Below are 23,203 nucleotides of genomic sequence, written 5' to 3'. Positions count from 1 at the left end.
ATTGATCGTTTCAGTCACTTTTTGTCTTCATCGAAAGTCTAAATGAGGTTGAGTCTAAAACAGGGATAAAAGAAAATAACTGAATTAAAAGTCGGCAAGCAGGGGAAAAGTTTGATTCTCTCTACTTTCCCCACAAGGCAATGGAAAAAATAAATTGAAAGAGCTTTTTGAATGAATTTGGCAATAAGTCTCACTTACTGTAGATAGAACAGGACAGTCTAAGTTCTCAAAATACCTTTTAGGATTCTGCGTCAAAAACTGTAGGCCAACTTCTCTCCCATCTCTGTTCTTTCCTCTGCTACGTTGGTTAATCATTTTGGGGATACATGGAGGGAGACATGTACAGGTTTTAGAAATTAAAAGGTAAGTAAGCAGTCCAAATCCAAGCTTCATCGTTGGCCTGCCAGCACCTCTTATCTCCACTAGTATGAGCTGGTCTTCTGGGTAGCTCTTTTCCTTTAGATATGTTGGGAATGGCCAGTCAGCATGGCAAGAGTAGATAGAGAGTTAGCAAGATCTGGGTTCAAGCCTGTCTTCTGATACATAACTGGCTGAATGATCCTTGGCAAGTCACTTAACCTCTCAGGGCCCCAGGCATCTTAAAGGACTAAGTTGCAGAGAAGGTATAGACCTGTGGAAACTCCTTACCCAGTATCCCTTGCTTTTCTCCCCTCCATTCCTTAACCCCAGGAAATCACAGATTTAGTCAAAGGTAAAAAAGGAAATGTTGGGAATATTAATACTAATTCTCTTCCATTGATTCTGTTTAAGCATATTATAATTCAAAGTACTTTGCTTTTCAGAAAATGGACCCAAGTGGGGTCAAAGTGCTGGAAACAGCTGAAGACATCCAGGAAAGGAGACAGCAGGTTCTGGACCGATACCACCGCTTTAAGGAGCTGTCAACTCTTAGGCGTCAGAAGCTTGAGGATTCTTACCGATTCCAGTTTTTCCAGCGTGATGCTGAAGAGTTAGAAAAATGGATCCAGGAGAAGCTACAGATTGCATCAGATGAGAATTACAAGGACCCAACCAATTTGCAGGTAGGTCTCGGCCTCTAAAATACCTGCCTAAATTCTTGAACTGTTAGGCTTATACCATAAGGCAAAAGATTTTTGTCTAAAAAAAGGTGATTTCAAGAAGAATTAGGCTATAGGAGAGTCCAATTTTTGGTGAATATTGTCAGTATAAATTCATTGTAAACATATTTTGCTGTATTAATTTATTTTAACTTGTTTTAAAATATTGAAAGTACTAAATAGGTGATGCAGAATTGAGCTGTAAAAGAGCCCAATATTCAGTAACACATATATACACATACATGTAGAAAGGAAGTGGGAAGAGAATAAGCATTTTTTTATTTTGTGTCTGCTATGTGTCAGGCACTGTGCTGAATATATTTACAAATATTTCACTTGATCCTCACAACAGGCCTATGACATAGGAGCTGTTGTTATCCCCATTTTACAGTTGAGAAAACTGAGGCAAATGGATATTAAGTGAGTTGCCTAAGATCATACACCTAGTAATGAGGGCAGATTTGAACTTGGGTCTTCCCTACTCCAGGCTCAGCTCTCTATCCACTATATGACCTATTTAGTACTTGGAATATTTTAAAACAAATTATACAAAATTACTGTAGCAAAATATATTTACTGTGAACTTATATGAAACTTTGGTCTAATATTAGGGCTGACTCTAGAACTTTTTATTTAAAATCTTATAAGTAGGCAGACAGTCTGCCTTGAATGATCTGTAAGCATCTTCTTGGTGCCCCATTTGTTAATCTCCTGTAGTATTAATTTTAAAACATATTTATATTTTTGTTGCTGATATGAATTCAAAATGATGATAGATAAAAGAATACACATTGTGGAGAACACTCAGTGGGGGAGTTCCCTATGTTAGTGCAAATCAAAACTCACTTCTGATTTACTACATATAAAATAAGTCCTAGAGAGGTGCCAGAGGAACAGAAATATTAAGTGACATGTCCAGAGTCATATTGCTGGTTAAGTGTCAGAGGTGGTATTTGGACTCAAGTCTTACTAATTCCCAAGTACAGCATTCTGTCCACTCACTATTCCATATTACCTCTAGACAATTACTGTAGAATATTTAATAAATACTAGATGTTTCATCAATAGCTTATCAATAAAAATATTATTCTTTGTGTTCTGGAGAGAGAATTTTTGTGGTTTCAAGTATGTGTTATGTGTAGTAGGTGGAGTTTGGATCCTTTTGTCCTACCAAAAGAATGCTATGAATTAAAAATATTTACCTAGAACTGCCTTAGATAGAATTTTGCTCCTAGAACTTTGATGCTTCATCTGAGCTTAGTATTTTATGGAAATATGAATAGTAATTTATTTAAAAAGTTGAATCCATGCAGGATTGTAGAGTCCTGCACTGTAGCAAGCCAGTGTCCAAAAGTCTGTGAAGGGGAAAGATTTTTATGGTGTAAACCTGTACGTGAAGCAAAGTGATGGCATTATTAGAAATGACTGATTTATGTTCATTGTTCATCCTCCTTCCCCCACATATGTGCTGTAGCTCTTAATATGACTATAAAATAAGTAGATTTTGCACCTTCATCAAATTCACTCTTGGAAGTGTGGTTGGCATTGGTGTCGGAGCTGCCAGAGTCTTTCCCTTGGAAACCTCCCAGCCCCAGCATGAATGCAGTCAGGGTTCCTTGGTCTGAACGTAAGCCAAGGAGGTTCTCCAGTTATGGATCTGGTATCATAAAACCTTATAGCCTGTAATCACATTCGTGTTGAGAGAATGATAATAAAAATGATGAAGATAAAGACAGCCATAATCAATATGAATAAAAGAACTTTTTGGGCATGGGGGGGGTGGAGCTTGCTTGTGTAGGAAACTCCTGCCAGTGTGGATTTGCATCTGTCCTTAAAAGAAGGCTCCCTGGAGTAGGGGGTCAGACAGCCAGCCTGGAAGTCAGACTGGAAATCCAGGTCCTGCCTGTGACACGTTGTCTGTGTGCTGGCTAACATATGTGACACAAGAAGGGTCACTTACCTTGTCAGTGTCTCAAGCAAAATATTCTTATAGAATTGAAAGATTGAAAAAAATTAGCAATAAATATATAGAGTAGTTTTTATACTTCATTTTAAGATACTTTATTGAATTTTTCTATATATATATATATTTTTTTCCTTTACCATACGCTCATTATTCATAGAGCAAAGTCTATTTTGAAACATTGTGCCAAGTATTGGGGAAAGGGAGGGACAGCATCGGTAGTGTAAGAGATGTTGGACAGGGTGGGGGAGGCAGGGAGAGCCTTAGGAAGAAAGCTGTGTTGAGCTGAGTGGTTGCCTCTTTCCTTGTTCCCCTAACAGGGAAAGCTTCAGAAACACCAGGCATTTGAAGCTGAAGTGCAGGCCAATTCAGGTGCCATCGTGAAGCTGGATGAGACTGGCAATCTGATGATCTCAGAAGGGCATTTTGCGTCTGAAACTATAAGAGTAAGTATGAGTACTCAGTGCAGTGACTTTTGGCTGGGGGTAGGAAGAATTTGATAAAGGCTGTGGCTAGTTGGCTCAATTAATAGATTTTTGGATTTCTCAAACGTTCTAAAGGAGTTTATTGAATCTTTAAAGGAAGTAACCAAATCTTAACCAAATACTATGGTGATTCTGAGTGAACATAATAAACAAAATATGTGTATTCATTGCAGGAATTACTGTCCTCTTTGGACAGCAGTCTGGAAAGTAACAAGAATGAAATGCTAGAAACAGGATTGGATAAATTAAAATATTATTTTTTGGAGAGGTATTTAGCAGTGGAGAGCATGTCAATGACATTTACATAAGGATTGACATAATGTTAAATAGGATTAATCACTGATGCAGAAACAGAGGTCAGCCATCTTTGGCCACTTGTTCATTGTGGGCTTACCCTGGGAGATGACATTGACCTGAAAAAATCAAATAGAAGTGTATTCACTTCAGATAAATGTGTTCAGCTTCTGGTAGCCATGAGTCTGAAGCATGCTTGTTGTCTAAGCCTTTTGCATTGTGATCCTACCTAGTATGACTAGATTCAACATTTACACATGGAAGGGGTTGTGGTAATGACTGGTCTTCAGTACTTTTGTTTTGCAAATTTCTAATGCCAGGAATTTGGGGGAAATAATTTTCTGTAGGATAGACTTGTGTGCTGCTTTCTTCAGTGTGCTTTTTATTCACTTTTGCTTTTCAGGATAACCTTACTCTCCATGGAGGGATTGACCAATGCTTTTCTATATTCTATAAAAGTTTTTCCCAGGACTTAGACTTTAGTAGATGCTCTCACCACCAAGTGTGAAGAGATATCTTCTGTACCCTACTTTATATAATATTCTATACATTTATAATCCTTTAATAACTTTTTTTGAAGTCAGTTTTTTATTTAAGTCAATTTTTCCCTTGACTTGCTGTAGTAAGCAATCTTGTAATGAATACACACGGCCATCATGGTTGAAACCAATCATTCATTATTTTTATTATTAATAGAAGAAATGCTAGTAACAAAGACACTTCCCCTTTACAAAGTGCCTGTTTGTGTAATCCTGTAATAACCCTCTAAGAAATCATAAGAAAATTCTTTCAATTAAGAAAAATTTGTGTTAACCCGTTTTCTGTTAGGGTAGTATACAGATAATGAGATAAGCGAAATCAGCCTTGTGCTGGTACTCTCCTGATAAATTGTTCCTCCTCAAACTGAGCTTTCTTTATCAGTGTCAGTAGTGTTATTCCCACGCTACTAATGGAAAAAGTAAGAATAGCTCAGACAAATAACTTCTCTAGCACCATTTAGGAAATCAGTTGATGTCAAAATCCAAACTTCCCTAAAGCTGGATTTGTTAGTCACCTCAGGACTCCTGACAAATCTTCTAAGTGGACCATTAAAATATTATTTTCTTCTAGTCCTCTCTCTTAACTTACATTAATATACTATTACCTTTTTGGGGGGCGAGATATTTTCAACTCATATTGGTTGGTAATGCCTATTAGCTTTTCTATCTTTTTCCCCACCTTTTTTTTTCTTTAACCTCTGCCACTCCTTAGAAAAAGATTGTTGTTTGTATCAAAAATGTTATTGAGAAATCTGTCTGATTCAAGACCAGGGTTTTTCCTCCAGCCAGTCAACCTTCGCTACATTTATCAAGTATTATGATAGTAGTGTTGAAGTCTTTGTTCAGACTAGTAATCCTTGACAACATAACATACCCATCCACAGTCTTACAATAATAATAGCCTTGTGAAACTGGTATCTAACCAACAGAATTCAGAAGATCAGACTAGTCAGGAAAGAAAAGACTATTCTTGAATTAATAGCTTGTTTTATATCAGACTTTTAATCAATAATATGAAAATTAAATTTGCTATGGATGAAGAGTTAATTTTGGAGTAAATTTTTTTATAAGATGTGTTTAATCTTTTGTGACATTTTCAATTTAGTCTGCTCCCTTCCCTAGTCTTTGCCTTAGTGTCCTCAGTTCCTTCTGCTTCGTAGAAACCAGTAATTCCTTATTAAGCTTTTAACGAGCAAAATCTGCATAATATCATCACTGACTTGGAGGGTGGTGGATGAATGAAAACTATTTTGTATGTTGTATTGTGGGTAACCTGTTTATTACTGGTTCAGACTTTCACGCCGTACCGGACTGCTTGTCGTCCCATAGTCACAGCCACCCATATTGGGTCCCACATACGAGTAGGTAGAGTGTTAACTGTGCCATGTGTGCTATCTCTTTTTCTATTCCTTGGAGATGCCACTGTCTTCTTCCTTCCTTAACTTAATTGCATTGTTAATGAGCAGTGTTAGAAGTGAGTTTTGTGTGAACCTTTTTTCTCGCCTATTGCTTTCTTCTTTCAGATTGGGTACCCACAATTGTCTCCCGAGAATCCTACATTGAATATCCATTAGCCTCAGTAACTTGACTTTCAAGTTACAGTTTTAATGGGAGTGGCATTGTCAACAGTGGGTGGAATTCATGCCTCTTTCTCTTTTGTGTTTAGTTTTTTGCTTTTGTTGGTGTTATGGAGAAACTTCCAGCATCTTGGGTAGGCACAACTGTATACAGAAGAGAAGTTTACCCCAAATCTGAATATAGAGTTTTAGCCTGCCTTTTTGCAAGCCAGTCTAAGATTCTTAATTTGGCCAGGTCCAAACCAATAAAACCCAATGATGCTGGGAACATTGTTCAGGATATATTTATTTCTACCTTGGAAAAGAGCATGTAACCTAAGATTGTCATTTGTATGATGTCTTAATTGAGTCAGATTTGATATATGTATTCTCCCAATAATCTCTTCAACACAAGTTCCCAAACTTATTCTGCTAAGAATCCATTTTTGTCATCTGGTTAAATTTCAGGAACCCTTCCTTTTCAGTCTTTATGCCTATTTCCTTAAGTCCCATAATTTTTTTTTTAACATCCGTGCTGTCCATAGGTATTTATTCCCTTGACTGGGAATCCTTCCCATTAATCCCTTCTCTGTTAATCCTTTAGTCTTCCCATTTTACATCTTCATGCCTTTCTATCAGGGAGAGTCTCTTGACTTGACAAACCCAATTTGAGAAGTGTACTACCTTAAAACAGACCAGAATAAATCTGCCTATGAAGACTTGAGTCACATCAAATTAGCTTTTAGTGCCTGTTCATTTCTCATGGTCACCGCTCATATTTTTTTTCCTGCTTCTATAATGCTCTTTCAACTTGGTAGTTACCTAAAAGAAAGGTTTTGATGCAAAGCCTTGTAATGTTTCATATGACTTGCAACTGTTGCAAAGAGTTGTCACTCACTGCCAGCGCCCTGAGGCTGGCTGTACACTGAAGGGCTGGTTTTTGTTCCACAGGCTCGTTTGATGGAGCTGCACCGCCAGTGGGAGCTGCTCTTGGAGAAGATGCGGGAGAAGGGGGTAAAATTATTGCAAGCACAGAAGTTGGTGCAGTATTTACGAGAATGCGAAGATGTGATGGACTGGATCACTGACAAGGTAGGTCTGGGGGCAAGAAAGCCTGACCCCCGTTTCTTGCCAGATTCTGGAAGTGTAGAGGGAAGCCCAAAAGTGAAGAATATCTGGGAAGAGGAATAGGATTTTGTGATGGAGACGACGATGATCGAAATTGCCACACCTCTAGACCATAGGAGGGTACATGACAAAAATGTGGCTGACTTGACTTTTGAAAAGAAGTTAAATGATAGTTAAGGGCTTTGTTCTGTTCTCAGGGGTTATACACTCTGAGCCTTCTGTTGTAAACATTTGTATCCCCATATTTGGTTCTTCATAAAGAAGGATGTTTTTTGTGCATTAGTGGGTAACTCTGGTTCTGATTTGTTAACTGGACAGGAAGCAATTGTTACTTCAGAGGAGCTTGGTCAAGACCTGGAACATGTGGAGGTTTTACAGAAGAAATTTGAAGAATTTCAGACAGATATGGCTGCTCATGAAGAAAGAGTAAATGAAGTAAACCAGTTTGCTGCCAAACTCATCCAGGTAAACAGCAAAGGAATCATATGTATTCTAGAACATCTTCAATCTAGAACATCTAGAGTATTCAAAAGGAAATTAAAAATGGCGATTTGGATATTGTTTATAATCTTTGAGTGGATTGCATTTCTCAAAATAGAACTAGTTGCTGACATGTGTTCGGTCCATTGGTTTGTCCGTTTGACAGATGTTATTTTCCTGAAAATGTTTTCTTTCCTACTTAAGCAACCTATACTGGTCACTTGGGCAAAAAAGGCAGAGTTCCTTTGAGCATTCTCACCTCCACCCAATTTGGGGTGAGGCTTAATCGCGCTTCATTTGAAGCTCTGCCCCAAAGGGTTTCTCAGGGGAGGGTGTGGTGGGGAGAGCTTCCTTAGAAAGGATTGGCAAGCCTCCATCAAGCCTGATTATTCTTTGCCTCCACTGTGATTAGACATCTTCCCAGGTCCCGGAGGTATTCTGGCTTAGGGAAGGCACCATAATGAATAGGTTGTAGAAAAGGAGGCCTATAAAATAGGAGAGAACTAAACTCTACCTCACTGTTTTTATAGTGCAGAAACATCCCTCCCTCCGATGTCTGTTTCCTTTTTCTAAAGAGCTCAACGCATACTGTGTAATACATACTTTGAACCTCATAGAATAAAATTTTAGCTTAACTAAAATGAAATAAATGTGTGTAAAGTTCTACACAAACTTGTATATTAATATACATATATCAGCTATTATTAGTTTTTATAGAAATTTATATTTGGGGCAGTTTCATGTGTATGTGTATATTTTCCTCCAATTAGCAGAAATCCTCCCCTTTCCCATCAACCCTCTATATCCCTCTTTCCTCTACCATTGAGAATGAAAGAAAAACAAAACCTGTGTTGCAAACGTGTATAATCAAAACAAATTCATGCATTGGCTGTGTCCAAAAATATGTCTCATTCTCCACCAAGTCTCTCAGAAGGGGAAAGGGGTTAGAATGTTTCATCATTAAAGCTCTGGAATTGTGGCTGGTCATTACATTGATCAGAGTACCTAATTCTTCCGTAGTTGTTCATCTTTACCATATTATTGTCATTGTACAAATACAGCTTCCTAATGGTCTGACCTGGCCCGGCAGGCTCCACTAGCTCCAGTTTGCCTCTAGAGTGAAATTACCTTCATTCCGGCTCCAGGCTGATTACGTGTTCCTATCACTGTGCACTCTACATTCCATTCAAACTGTCCTGCTTCCTGTCCTCCATGCAGAACGCTCCACCCCTCATACCTGTGCCTGCCCCTGGAACACATTCACTTCTCGTCTCACTCTCCCAGAATCCCTAGTTCCCTGTAGCCTTTAGCTCTAGTGCTGCACTGCTCTGATCCAAGGTCCAGCCCGATCCCCTTAGTGACTAGTTTCTTCCCCCATTCCCGTTTATATTCATATCTGTTTTGTGTTTACTTAGCCGTGTTCATATTGTTTCTTCCCAGTAGAATGTGACACCTTTGAGGTCAGAAATTGTTTAAATTTTATCTTTGTATAGCAGTCACCTAGCAGTACTTGGCAGATAGGAAGTGCTTAGGAAACTCTAGTTGAATTCATTCCCCTCAGGATCATTGATCTTAATTACCAAAAAAAAATAATTGAGGTTCACATAAGCAATTAATTTCAAACCATGTAATAAATTGTCATAAGATACATTTTTTGGTGTGGTTTTTTTTTTGTTTTTTTTTTGTTTTTTTTTAAATTTTGGTAACTTGCCCAGGGTCACACAGCTAGTAAGTGTCAAGTGTCTGAGGTTGGATTTGAACTCAGGTCCTCCTGACTCCAAGGCTGGAGCTATATCTGCTGCGCCACCTAGCTGCCCCAAGATACATATTTCTTAACAGGGAATTATGCTTTCAAGAGATGCCATTACAACCCCAAAGTGGTTTGCTGTAACTGGACAAGTCAGAAGTTATCCATTCATGTCCCCTCTGTTCCATCTTATTTCTTTTAGGAGCAGCACCCAGAAGAAGACCTGATCAAGACCAAGCAGGATGAAGTGAATGCGGCCTGGCAGCGACTGAAGGGCCTGGCCCTCCAAAGGCAGGGGAAGCTCTTTGGAGCTGCTGAAGTTCAGCGTTTTAACAGGTACAGGCCTGAGAGAGAGAGAGGAGTGGGGGTGTTATGATTAGTAACAAGCAGCAGAGCAGATGAGACACAGGCCTATCTATGTAATACAAGAGAAAGACTTGATAAGTGTGGAGATTAACCAGTCATACAAAAATACTAGGGCTCCTGCTCCTTGGTGTGCCTGAATTCCTGTGAATAAACTGGTATGTGTATCTTTTAGGGATGTAGATGAAACTATCAGCTGGATTAAGGAGAAGGAGCAGTTAATGGCCTCTGATGATTTTGGCCGAGACCTGGCCAGCGTACAGGCTTTACTCCGGAAACACGAGGGGCTAGAAAGAGATCTTGCTGCCCTAGAAGACAAGGTGGGTTTGACAGGAAACTGATTGATTCATTCCAGTAAAGAGTGGTCTAGAGGATGGTACTTAGAGTTCATGTGTTTGTAGGTCAAAGCTTTGGGTGCTGAGGCAGACCGTCTGCAGCAGTCCCACCCTCTGAGCGCTACTCAGATCCAAGCTAAGCGAGAGGAACTGATTACAAATTGGGAGCAGATCCGCACTCTGGCAGCTGAGAGACATGCACGTCTCAATGATTCTTATAGGTAGGGAAAAACATTGTTACCTCACTTCTATTTCTCCCAGTATCCCTCCCCTTCTCTCATCACAAAGAGCCATTATAACAAATAATTCTTCTTAAAAGACAAAGAAGAGAAGACATTCAGAGAAACCAATGAAAACATGGGGAAAATATCTAACAGGTTATGTAATATTACACAACTGGGAACTCTGATCTCTGCCAGAGAGTAGGGGATATGTCATCTCTTTTTTCTTCTGTGAGGCTAAGCTTATTCTTTATAATTTTGCAACGTTCAATTTCGGTTTTATGGTTCTTCTTCACATTTACATTTAGGTAGTCATTTTGTATATTCTATTCCTGGCTCTGCTTACTTCACTTTACATCAGTTCATTTAAGTCTTTCCATGCTTATGTATTCATTGTGTTCATTATTTATTACTGCATAGTAATGCTGCATAATATTCATGTGCCATAATTTGTTCACCCAGTTCCCATTTTTGTCAGTAATCTCCTTGAGGTATATACCTCTCAATAGAATGTAAGTCAAAGGGTATGAACGTTTCAGTAATTCTCTTCACGTAATTCTGGATTATTTTCCAGAGTGGTTGGAGACCAGTCACAGTTCCACCAACAATACATTAGTGTGTTTGTCTTTACACAGCCCTTTTAACACTGGCTATTCTCATCTTCTGTCACCTTTGCCAATTTGCTAGGAGTGTGGTAAAACTTAAGAATTGTTTTGATTTACATTGAAATAATTTTTGAAATTGTTATTTTAAAACCATTTGTTTGCCTTTAAAACCCTTTCAGTCCTTTATTACATTAATAGCATGAAATAGAAAGGTATCATCCTAGTTCAGGGATAGCCCTGCATTTTTTCCAAGTTGGGACCTGAGGGCGGGATTTTCCATCTTTTGGGTGAAGAAAACTCACTGTTTCTTTCTGATTTTTCAAAGACTTCAGCGCTTCCTTGCAGACTTCCGAGATCTCACCAGCTGGGTGACTGAGATGAAGGCTCTCATAAATGCAGATGAACTCGCCAATGATGTAGCTGGGGCTGAAGCTCTCCTTGACAGGCACCAGGAACACAAGGTAACTGTGGGAGGGTCTTCTGAAAACACACACATCCTGCGACACAGGATCTCATCAGGATCACTTCCCGGCTGCTGTGTAGGACAAGACCTGGTTTACATGTAATTCCTAGAGTATATGATCTTGATCTATTTTGCTACTAAGGGTTATCAGCTACTTTTAGTAGATTGCAGTGACCTTGAGTTAAATATCAAGAGGTTAACAAGAGCCTGTAAAGGCCAAGAGATGAGTTCTGGCAAGATTGACAGGATGATGTTTTGATTCCTACTGTGATATATACTCTCTGGTGCAGGGGATTAACAGAAATGATTCGTTTTAAACTCCAAATTCCTTTGTTTGATATGTATAAATCAAAAAAACAATGGAAAGAACACTGAATTCGGAGACAGAGGACCTCGGTTCAAATCCTACCCTGAACACTTAGTCCCTTTAGGACGTTGGGCAGTACTTAAGATTTCTGAGCCTCCTCTGTAAAAATGAGGGGGTTGGACTGGATTGCTTGTAAGGTCCTTTCCAACCCTTAATCTGTGATCCTACATACTTTACATATTTTAGGGACATTTTCAAAGATCTTATACTACTGCAGTCTTGGTCTTTTTTATTACGTGCCTATTGGGTGCTAAATTTGCACATTTTTGTTTCTCCGAGGGGAGTGTTCTTGAACAAAAGCTTTCAGTGAATACTGTTTTTCTCAACTTCTCCCCCTCTTAAACTTTTTGGTAACCACCACCACCGCCCCCATTTTTTCTTTTTTGAAGAAATTCTTTGCTCAGAAAGGCTAATGAGATTCAGTTATCTGAGCTATTATTTCAGACTTCTAAAAATCATCAAGAAGTTTTGCTATTGATTATTGAGAAACCTATCATAATATTTGGTTTAATTTCTAATTCCATGTGATAGTCTGACTTGTACTCCAAAAGACCATTGGAAATAAAGAGGTGGAGCTTTTGTTTTCCACTTTTGCAAAGTGCAGAGTTTGAGTTACATGCTTTTTTCCCTCCCACAGGGTGAAATTGATGCTCATGAAGATAGTTTTAAATCTGCTGATGAATCAGGACAGGCTCTTCTTGCTGCTGGTCATTATGCTTCTGATGAAGTGAGAGAAAAGGTAAGCAAGATTGTAGAGGATGGAAAATTTTCTGAATCTAAGAGCTAACTATTGCTCCTGTGTTCTAGCCTATTAGAACAGTTATTTCCTTTTACACAGTCCCCTCAATTTTATAGATCTATATCTATATATACATATATATCAGGCTTTTATCCAGCCTTTAGATCTCATTAGTATGTGAGAAAATCTTACGAGATACAGTTTTTTTAAAAATAAGTTTATTATATATATTTATAATCTTTATAATTTATAATGCCCCCCCAACCAAAAAAAAAGACGAAAATCCTCATCATAAACACGCATATTCCAGTAAAACATTTCTACATTGGCCAAACCCAAATGTATAACTTTCTTTGCATTTTAAGTTATAAGCATGAAAATTAAGGAGTGATCAAAATTATTAGGCCTTTACCATAAATTAACAGAAGATATATACCATTTAGTAATGGGTAAGAAACTAAAATTTTTAAGTTGATATTTAGATTAAAACCTTTATTTTATTCGTTATATGTTTCATTCTTTAGGTAGATGTCATTTAAACAGTTTTCTGTTAGATAAACTTAACACTAGTGTATCATTGAATTAACCCTAGAAGAAAAATAAAGGAGTAGGGCTTTCCTCTTTTAATTAGCATAAACACTGATATTTTGGTCTTGTTGGTTATTTAATATTTATATAGTTTTTGCTGTGTGTCTTTTTTTTTTTTTTTTTTTTAAAGCCAGTCACCATAATAAATGAGGGTTTTGGGGCAGCTAGGTGGCACAGTGGATAGAGCACCAGCCCTGAAGTCAGGAGGTCCTGAGTTCAAATCTGGCCTCAGACACTTGACACTTACTAGTTGTGTGACCCTGGGCAAGTCACTTAACCCCATTGTCTAACCTCCTCTTCCCCCCTGCCCCACCAAAAAAAAAAATTAGGATTTTGCAGGTAAGAAAACTAGGCTCTGGAAAGGTCAACATTCTTGTAACAGAATTCACAGGCTCTAAATTTGTCACTTAGTTGTGTGACTGTCTAGTTAATATAGCTAAAGTTACGATAATCTCTGTGTTTGTCTTTTCTCACCTTTAGCTGACCATCCTTTCTGATGAAAGAGCTGCCCTTCTGGAACTTTGGGAACTTCGAAGGCAGCAGTATGAACAGTGCATGGATCTGCAGCTCTTTTACAGAGACACTGAACAAGTAGACAATTGGATGAGCAAACAAGAGGTAGAATTTGAATGAGAATTTCTTAGGGAAATAGAAAGTTCTGATGCTCTTGCTTAATGGAAGAAAAATCTTGTTTCTCTCCTTTATGAGTGAATCTTGTACCGTAGGAGATAAAGTCTAACTCAACAAGTAAAAGTACTGAGTCAGTGTTCTTAAATGTATTAGCGTTTTTCTCTCAACCAGCAGTGCATCTGGGCTGTCCTTAGAAGAAACTTCCTGTGTATAATAGTCTTTTAAAATTATTATTATTCATTTTATTGAGGAAGAACAGTCATTGGAAAATATATATGTTCAACAGAAAGACAACAACAGCATGAAGAGTTTAGGACTGAGTTGATTTTATCCTTTGTTGTATCTGAGAGTGTTGCCCGAGTTTTCTTTGGAGACTGGCATACATAGACTGTTACTTGTCATTTTCCCTCTCGGCCTAAAGTAGTTTTTGCCGTTTAATTTTCAGAAGTGAAAGCATCATCCCAAACCCTCTATTTTCTTTCCAAAGGCATTTCTGTTAAATGAAGACCTGGGAGATTCTCTGGACAGTGTAGAAGCTCTTCTCAAGAAGCACGAAGACTTTGAGAAATCCCTCAGTGCTCAGGAAGAAAAAATTACAGTAAGATATTTTCCTTAACTCTAGTCCCTTTATAATGATCTCAAGAATATTCTACAAGATTTATCATTTTCTAAGGGATTCCTACACAAGGTAGTTGTGTGAAAAGTGCTTTGTTATTTTCCATTGATATCCAGAATCTTTTCAAAACATCTGAAATAAGGATCCTCAATAACGTGTTGAGTTAGATGACACAAGGCCAGCTTGGTGTGTCTGACTCTAAATTTGGAATTGATCTTTTGCTGAAAGATAAGCAAGTAGACATTGGTAGTCTCATAACCTTGTTTGACTTGTGTGGAGCCAAGGTTTGGCTACTCTGCAGCTTCCTGCTGAACTGAGAAAGAGGTCAAGAGTCTCTGAAGACAGGCATCAAACTCGGGGTCAGCAGAACTCTGTAGTGCAACCACAGACAAAAATATAATTGAGAAATTTTAAACAAAAGAAATAAAAATACAATGCGACAGAGATAATGTTATTTTGTGGTTTCTAAGTCAATATGCAGCCCAAGTTTGACACCGGTCAAACATTTGATGAGAAAACCAGCCAGAGGTTCAAAACCGAGAGAACAGATTTGCCATGGTAATCCTAAGCACAAGTGTAACCTTGACATAGGATATAATAGCTCACATTTCTATGGCACTGAAAGGTTTGCATAGTGCTTTACCAGTATTATCTCATTTGATCTACACCGCAATCCTGGTGCTCTTATTATCCACATTTTACAGATGAGGAAACTGAAACTTACAAAGATGGTCCTTATGGTCCTTTACACAGGATTATGCATACAACTAAGTAAATAGCTGAAGCAGGATTTGAATTCAGATCTTCATGACTGCAACTCCAACACACTATTCATTGCACCACCTTGCTGCCTCTGCATGAATTTTAAAATGGAGTGTAATCTAGTCCTGTGAATCTCTGCAGACCTAGTGCAAAGCGAGCTCAACTTGAGGAAAACGGTATCCTTATTCATGAACGATTCTGTGTTTCTAGGCACTGGATGAGTTTGCAACCAAGCTAATCCAAAATAACCACTATGCGATGGAAGATGTGGCTACACGTAGAGATGCAGTAAGTTTCCAAGTCCTTTGTAATCAGGAAACAGCCGACCATCTAAGAGATAGAAAGAAGGTCTCCTACACAAAATTTACACTGGGAGCCAAGAACCAGGGATTCACAAATAATCCTTATCTTTCAGTTATTGAGCCGACGCAATGCTCTTCATGAGCGGGCTATGTACCGCCGGGCGCAGCTGGCTGATTCCTTCCACCTACAGCAGTTTTTCAGAGATTCTGATGAACTCAAGAGTTGGGTGAATGAGAAGATGAAAACTGCAACAGATGAAGCTTACAAGGTAATATGCAAGTTACTATTACTGCTAGGAGAGATAGATGTAAGGCTATAACTGTAAATTATGTTAGGAAATGGAGGTTTCTTAGAAGGAATATAGGTGCCTTCTAATTTAAGACTGTTGACTATAGGTCAGACACTGTGAACGTGAAAGTGTGTTGGATGAATTTCCCATTAAAATTGCAGTTAGAAATCTTTGTCTGCCATTTCCCCCAGGATCCATCCAACTTGCAGGGAAAAGTTCAGAAGCATCAGGCTTTTGAGGCTGAGCTGTCAGCTAATCAGAGTCGAATTGATGCCTTGGAGAAAGCTGGGCAAAAGCTGATTGATGTTAATCATTATGCCAAAGATGAGGTGGCTACTCGTATGAATGAGGTAATCAGTTTATGGAAGAAACTGCTGGAAGCCACAGAATTGAAGGGTAAGAATATTTCATTTCCAGTATTGGTGGGTTCTTCAGAACAGGAGTCCGTAGGTAATTGAGCTCTCTTGGCTTAAGACATTGCATGTGAAGTCAGATTTTTTTCAATATGTTGATCAGTTATGTTGAATTTATTGTGAGCAAAACATTTATGCTGGGGAAAGTTATGCCTAAGGAAGAGTAGATTTGAAGATAATTTCAGTATTGGGTTTAACGATTCTGTGAGAGAGTTATTGGGAATAGATTCAGATGCCAGGCTTATTTAGTAAATATAATTGAACATGGTAGATGAGATAGATGTTTCCTACTATTGGATAAAGATTAGAGAAAATGGTTAATAAACTGTTCAACCCTGGTTGAGAAGGGGATGGCGACGACAATTTCATTTATCTGATAGAGATAGACACTCCATGGCTGAGAATAAAAATGAACACTCAATTGAGCATTCAATTATAATTCATGTTTCTTATTATGTTTTTCTCATGTTGCTCATAATCCTTTTAAAAAAATATGTGATTCATCTTCCCATCCTTTAAAAGATAGGGATACAACAGAGATTGGTGTTGCCATCATAGAGAAGTACATGAAAGGTAGTAACCTTCTCTCTCGTTATTGAATCACAAGAAAAGAATATAAAATGGGTTTCTGATCCCAGTTTCTATACTAGCATCACATGGCCTCTTCAGAGCAAGTATTGACATAAAAAGTGACAATCAGTATTAGCATGTAGAAATTCTCTCTGAATCTCAGACCCGTCTCTCTAAATAGGAATAAAACTTCGTGAAGCTAACCAGCAACAGCAATTTAACCGTAATGTGGAAGATATCGAATTGTGGCTTTATGAAGTAGAAGGTCATTTGGCCTCTGATGATTATGGGAAAGATCTTACTAATGTTCAGAACCTTCAGAAGAAGCATGCCCTGCTAGAGGCAGATGTTGCAGCCCACCAGGTAGAGAGTCTGTTTTTCCGGATATTGGGCATTTTTAAGCACCGTAATTTGGGAATGTACAAAAATGCTCCGACACTAGAATCTCTGGTCATGAGATGCCATGCAGTTCAAAGGGGAGAGTCCATTCAATTATCAAATGTTTATTAAGCCCCTGTTAAGGTCAAGTGAGAGTTACATAGATATTGGGACTATAAAGACAAAGGAAATAGTTCCTGCCCTCACGAAACTAATGTCCTCCTGGATGTTGCCGTGATGAGACTTAACTAAATTTGCCAAAACCTGGCGTTGGTTTCTGGTTAGCCCAGAAATAAAGCAATTGTGTAGGCTCAGAATGCCTGAAGTGATAATAGAAGGTAGACAATGGAGACCGTCTTAATCATCAGTTTTCTTTCTTTTGCTTCATCCCAGGATCGAATTGATGGCATCACTATACAGGCCCGACAGTTTCAGGATGCTGGTCACTTTGATGCTGACAACATCAAGAAGAAGCAAGAGGCCCTTGTAGCTAGATATGAAGCTCTGAAGGATCCTATGGTTGCCCGAAAGCAGAAGCTAGCTGACTCCTTGCGCTTACAGCAGCTCTTCCGGGATGTTGAGGATGAAGAAACATGGATCCGGGAAAAAGAGCCCATCGCTGCTTCCACTAACAGAGGTCAGGCCGTCTCTGTAATATGTAAAGCAAGTTTAATGAGTTCTGCTATTCAAATAAGATGATATGTAAATTATTTTCTTTGAAACTTTAAAGTGCTATGTAAATATCAGTTGTTGCTATTTCATGGTTTTGTGTCTTAAAATGCATGGGTCAAAGTTTACTTAAATTTCAGCTGTGATGATGGCTTCTTTGCCCATAGTAGGCATTTGATGTTTAAATTAAATAATGTGATTCCTAGGGAAACCGTTTAGCTTTGACTTTGTTTTATTAAAGGCTTGGATGAAGGAATTGATTTCTTTGTTCAGGCAAGGATTTAATTGGGGTCCAGAACCTCCTAAAGAAGCACCAGGCCCTCCAAGCCGAGATTGCTGGTCATGAGCCCCGTATCAAAGCTGTTACACAGAAAGGAAATGCCATGGTAGAGGAAGGTGAGTTTGACATATTATAATCATTTTTGGAATTCACAAGCAGAAGTTTTCTCCTACTTCAAAATTTTTGTTTTGACATGGCAGAAATTTCCCAGCAAACAATGCCCTCCTCCCTCCCCACCAAAAAAAAGTTTCTGTATTGTTAGCAGAACTTAAGAATCTGTTGTAAAGACAGTGTAGTCCTAACATTGGCCATTGTATTTGACCAGGGTTTTATTAACTGTGGTGGATGACTTTCTTTCCACGTTGATGAAATGTGGTGGTGTTGTTCCACTGTGATTTCTTCACTCTTATCACTACAAACCTTGTCATATTTCTCTGAATTCTTCATGTCTGTCGTGCGCAAGGGCAGATGGTATTTTGCTTGTTGTGGGTTCTCTCTGTTCATCAACTTACAGTGATCTTGACAGAACTCTCTGTACTGCCTTCAAGTCGGGATATGGCCCGAATGCCCTAGTTTTATAGTCAAGGAAATGAGGTTTCAAGTTCTGATTGAACTGCAGCTCATTTAGATCTTGGGATTCCAGAGTTGTTTCTGTGTTATTTACAGAAGGCAGAGTAACTGTGGTTCAGCATAATGTACTGATAAGTGCTGTAGGCAAGTTTTTTGTTCATCCTCTCCTTTATTGATACCCTTTTCTTTTCTCCTTCCCCCGCCCCCATCAATTCATACCTCAGGCCATTTTGCTGCTGAGGATGTGAAGGCCAAGCTAAATGAATTAAATCAGAAGTGGGAGTCTCTAAAAGCAAAAGCTTCCCAGCGTCGGCAGGATTTAGAAGATTCCTTACAGGCTCAGCAGTATTTCGCTGATGCCAATGAAGCCGAATCTTGGATGAGAGAGAAAGAACCTATTGTGGGCAGTACAGACTATGGGAAAGATGAGGACTCTGCTGAGGTAAGGCCTTCTCAGAAAGTGGAAGGAGTTGATCAGTCAAAGGCATTTGACAGACTAACATAAACCATTTGGTTAGAATAACCAGTTACAGAAAATGTGGAGATAGTTGCCCTTTTTTTCCCCCAAATTGAGACTGTGTACATCTGTACCTCACTTTGTATGTCCTTCTGCTGTAGATGATGGGAGTCACAAAACTGCAGCAACATTAAAGGCTGCTGTTAACTTCTTTTAGGTGTTCTCATTAGGTGGTATTTCATGGTAGGAGGTAGAATTTTGGCTTTCATATTTGAGTGTGTCAGGAGTCATTAGGATGGATACAGAGAATAAGGTTAGGTGACAATGTGATCCGTGAGTTTCACTTTGTATAACATTAAATACCCAGTATTTTCTTCTTACTTTATAAAATAACAAGCGATTTGATAAAGCTTGAGGTTGAGTGTACTGATAATGCAGCCACAGACTTCGTGCTCATGTTTTTGATATATTTGATTTTGGTTTCAGGCTCTTCTGAAGAAACATGAAGCTTTGATGTCAGATCTGAGTGCCTATGGAAGCAGTATACAGGCTTTGCGGGAGCAAGCTCAATCATGCCGGGTAAAGACATCTGATATAACAGATCCTTTATTTTCTCTTCATTCAATGTGCCCCTCTGAGTACTATTAATAAGTATTTCAAAAACAAACCGAATGTGTGCCTGTCACATAGTAGGCACTCAGTAAATGTTTGTTGACTGATGATCAGAATGAATGAAGCTTGAGCTCTTTAAATCTCTGGTGGAGGAGGTGTGCAGTTTACTATAGTATGAGAGATTTAACTTTAAATGACATAGGAAACTGAAGTATTCACTTCAGCATCATGTAAACTAAAATTGGAATGATACAGAGATTGGCATGGCAAGGATGACACCCAATTGTGAAGCATTCCATATTTTTAACATACATTGGCTAGGCATATTTTGCTATATTTGTTATTGCATTAATAAATTAAAGTTATCGCTTGCAAAATAAAATATATATGTATATGTATACTTGAGTCTTAATTTCAATGTATCTGGAGTAGAAACTTTAAATGAATAAAAGCAGTAAACGTAGTATTAAGTTGATATTCTCTTTCATTTAGCATCTAGATGATACTCTCTAAGAGTTGATTTTTAACTACTAAATGTTTTAATTTCTTCTTGGTGTTTTAGCAACAAGTTGCTCCCACAGATGATGAAACTGGGAAGGAGCTAGTCTTGGCCCTATATGACTATCAAGAAAAGAGTCCTCGAGAGGTCACTATGAAAAAGGGAGATATCCTCACACTACTGAACAGCACAAACAAGGTAAAGCACATTAGAGGATAGTGATCCTTTTTTTTTTGTTGTTGTTAAATCAGCACTGCAGTAATTTATCAATTTTCACAGTTGTACTTACCCCCCTGAACCTTGTCCTCCTGTAATTAATTGCCCTAGTAGTTGAAAGTCTCAGCTTCAATTTAGAATAATAAAATGTTAGCATTAGAAGAGAACTTGGAAGTTGTTTACTTCAGTGTCTCAAGCAGTAGAGAAAATGTGCTTTCTGATGACCTGAAGAGATTGTTATCTAGCGTGTGCTTGAACACCTCTGTTGATGCAGCCTTTGACATTTTTTGGACACTTCTAGTTAGAAAATTCTTAAATTACACTGAAAGTGACTTGTGTTTCATTTCTACCAGTTGGTCCAGGTGGGCTTATGGAGGGCTTCCCCTGGAAATATTTGAAGACAGCTATAATTCTTACCTTGCTCATGCTTTTCTTAGATTAGTAACATCACTAGGTCCCCCACCACCACCCTTCACAGTCCTACTCATTGTTCTCTTGGTAAGAAGCTCCTTACTTCCTAGTCTTCACTTCTGCTCAGACATAGATGGCATTTTAGAAAGAAATACTGTTCTTTTTTTTAGGCTGACATTAATTTAACCCAAAACTAATACCATAATACTAGTGGGGTTGGCTCTTCAGTGGCTTGAACAGAGAAAGTTTCTATGTCCTTAGCAGTAACTAATAACCCTTTTTTTTTTTTCTGATAATCCCTAGTGTAGCATTGCAACAATAATTAAAATTAGAGTACAGAATGTTATAATTTATCAGATGATTATTTATAAGTGGCATACAATAGGACTGCTTTTAGGAGTAGTATGGCATCTTCATATATACATATAAAAACTTCACTAAATTCTCAGCTTCTTTTGAGGAGCAACCTTGGACTTCAGATTCAAGTGCCCTTCTCTTTCCCTCCAGGACTGGTGGAAAGTGGAAGTGAATGACCGCCAAGGTTTTGTACCTGCTGCCTATGTAAAGAAATTGGACCCAGCCCAGTCAGCATCACGAGAGAACTTACTGGAGGAACAGGGCAGTATCTCACTGAGACAGGAACAGATTGACAACCAGTAAGAACATTGCAGATAAGACCCAAAGTCAAAGCATATTAGCGGGTGTGGTTAGCACCGCACAGGCTTAGACCATGATTTTGTCTTCTCTGGAGTTGAATAGTGTCCTAGTGTACATCTTTACTCAAGGATACTTCCTTACTGTTGGTGCTTTTCTTAGAATCACCTGTAACATTTGAATATCCCCAGTTTTAACCAGATTTCCTGGCTAATTTTCCATTCCTGCCCCCCCCCCCCCCAACTTTCATGGCGTTCTCCTTTTCCTAGGCAACCTTCCTTTTTGAAATTACAACCTTCTTAATCTTTCCATCTGGTGTTGGATACTCTCTGAAATTGGTTTTCAGGATAGGCTTCCCTGCCCCCACACCCTGTTCCACTGTTCAAGCCTTGCTCAAACACACGGATTCTCTAATGGGGCTTACAGTTTTTCACTGTAATTTGTTTTGTGAAGAGTAGCACTTTTTCCTAAATCCCTTTGTTAGGCTGTATTATGGCACAATTAATTCCACTAATGGACTTATCAGCTTAGAAGTTTTCCTGCCTGTCTACTTAGATTTGAAGTATCTGAGCTGGCCTCACAGTGGTTAATCTTCTCGGGGGGGGGGGGGGGGGGGGGGGGAATAGAGCTGATTGTTTACTCAGTGACTTCAGAAGTTCCTCCTGTTTTCTAGAGAAGCAATCTTGACATATTCAAAATGGCAACACACTGAATCAGAAGACCTAGATTCAAGTCTTGGCATTCACACTTTTATAGCTGGGGGTGGGGGTGGACAAATCAGATTCTCTGAGCCTCAGCTTGCATATTTGTAACATTGGGTTAAATGATATTTGTTCAACTTTGCTAGTAGTTAGGAAGAAAGGATTTTTATAAAGCACTTTGTAGTTTGTAATATAAGTTATTTTTACTATTTCATAAAGAATTATTGATGATTGTGGGGAGGTCATGATTTCCTTTGTAAATAGTACAAGCTAAACCTGGCATTGTATTTAAACCATCTTGCCTATCATACCAAAGGGAATTTATTAGCCATTAGTAAGATACTCATCATTTCCAAAGGAAGCCAGTTCTGAACGTAGGGTTTGACTCCAAGAAATATCTATCTGCTCCTGTTCCCTCCATAACTTTGAAGCCATGGTGTATGTCTAAAGAATGTTGTCTTCAGGTTTAGAGATCTGAGATATTCTGACCTACTAATAAGTTGAAGTGAATGCCCTGCTGATTACTTCTTTGCCATTTGCTAGCCTGCCCTGCTTTCCAATAGCTTTTGAATGACTCCCTAATCTTCACTTGAATGGGTCCTGTCCTCAGTCCTCCATCATGGCCTCTGATGGAGGTTCCTGCTTTACATTAGTTGAATTAATCTCACTAATTTTTGCATGCTTTTGCTGTGCCCCCTCTGTGCAGGACACTCATAACTAAGGAGGCTGGCAGTGTATCTCTGCGTATGAAACAGGTGGAAGAACTGTGAGTAGGCTGAGAGCCAGCCTTTCCTGAGCCCCCTTTGTCCATTGATGTGCTTGTTGGTCTTGCCTCTGCTGCATAGCTTGGAGGGGGGGCACCTAGTGCTTCTCCACAGGGGATAGAGTGGTGGGAAGAATGTCCACTAGTCATCCATCATTCATTCAAAAGGAAAAGGATATAGTTTAAACGGTCTTTGGTTGGTTGTTGGTTGCTACTTTTCTCATCAGTTGCTTTCATGTCTTGCTATGTGTTCAGAGCATCCTTGGTTTCACCCTCTTGGTTCTCTTTAGCTGACCAGTTGTTCTGTCAGCACCAGACACTGAATTTGCTCTTAATACCCAGTTGGCTGTATAGTAGGGAGATTAAATAGGCCTTAAAGAATGTTGATTGTTGTGTAAATTCAAGATTTGCTTTACTTCATTTTTAGAAGCTTAAGTTTAATTTTTTGGAGTTATGTA

The 23,203-nt window shown here is 38.7% G+C and overlaps 1 protein-coding gene and 1 pseudogene across 7 annotated transcripts in view; both read left to right on the top strand.

Moving 5' to 3' along the window:
* SPTAN1 (spectrin alpha, non-erythrocytic 1) overlaps nucleotides 1-23,203 on the top strand; it is a 61,747-nt gene that overhangs the window by 9,544 nt on the left and 29,000 nt on the right. For 5 of the 7 annotated variants that reach the window (XM_027869318.1, XM_027869316.1, XM_027869317.1 and 2 more), the window contains 22 exons: nucleotides 804-1,043; nucleotides 3,363-3,488; nucleotides 6,868-7,008; nucleotides 7,363-7,509; nucleotides 9,474-9,607; nucleotides 9,810-9,954; nucleotides 10,036-10,190; nucleotides 11,121-11,256; nucleotides 12,263-12,364; nucleotides 13,433-13,570; nucleotides 14,070-14,180; nucleotides 15,171-15,248; nucleotides 15,376-15,531; nucleotides 15,744-15,948; nucleotides 16,717-16,898; nucleotides 17,307-17,550; nucleotides 17,856-17,978; nucleotides 18,657-18,874; nucleotides 19,376-19,468; nucleotides 20,064-20,198; nucleotides 21,135-21,283; nucleotides 22,689-22,748. In XM_027869318.1, the coding sequence (XP_027725119.1) occupies nucleotides 807-1,043; nucleotides 3,363-3,488; nucleotides 6,868-7,008; nucleotides 7,363-7,509; nucleotides 9,474-9,607; nucleotides 9,810-9,954; nucleotides 10,036-10,190; nucleotides 11,121-11,256; nucleotides 12,263-12,364; nucleotides 13,433-13,570; nucleotides 14,070-14,180; nucleotides 15,171-15,248; nucleotides 15,376-15,531; nucleotides 15,744-15,948; nucleotides 16,717-16,898; nucleotides 17,307-17,550; nucleotides 17,856-17,978; nucleotides 18,657-18,874; nucleotides 19,376-19,468; nucleotides 20,064-20,198; nucleotides 21,135-21,283; nucleotides 22,689-22,748 (3,215 nt within the window). In that variant the 5' untranslated portion in view covers nucleotides 804-806. The remainder of the gene's footprint in view (nucleotides 1-803; nucleotides 1,044-3,362; nucleotides 3,489-6,867; nucleotides 7,009-7,362; nucleotides 7,510-9,473; nucleotides 9,608-9,809; nucleotides 9,955-10,035; nucleotides 10,191-11,120; nucleotides 11,257-12,262; nucleotides 12,365-13,432; nucleotides 13,571-14,069; nucleotides 14,181-15,170; nucleotides 15,249-15,375; nucleotides 15,532-15,743; nucleotides 15,949-16,716; nucleotides 16,899-17,306; nucleotides 17,551-17,855; nucleotides 17,979-18,656; nucleotides 18,875-19,375; nucleotides 19,469-20,063; nucleotides 20,199-21,134; nucleotides 21,284-22,688; nucleotides 22,749-23,203) is intronic. The other 2 variants (XM_027869320.1, XM_027869319.1) reach the window with 1 other exon arrangement.
* On the top strand, nucleotides 19,713-19,806 carry LOC114048733 (annotated as a pseudogene).

The sequence above is a fragment of the Vombatus ursinus genome, unplaced genomic scaffold (genome assembly GCF_900497805.2).
Source record: "Vombatus ursinus unplaced genomic scaffold, bare-nosed wombat genome assembly UNPS02014793.1, whole genome shotgun sequence".
Classification (NCBI taxonomy): domain Eukaryota; kingdom Metazoa; phylum Chordata; class Mammalia; order Diprotodontia; family Vombatidae; genus Vombatus; species Vombatus ursinus.
The sequence above is the reverse complement of the archived record's forward strand: the minus strand, read 5'-3'. Positions and strand labels throughout refer to the sequence as shown.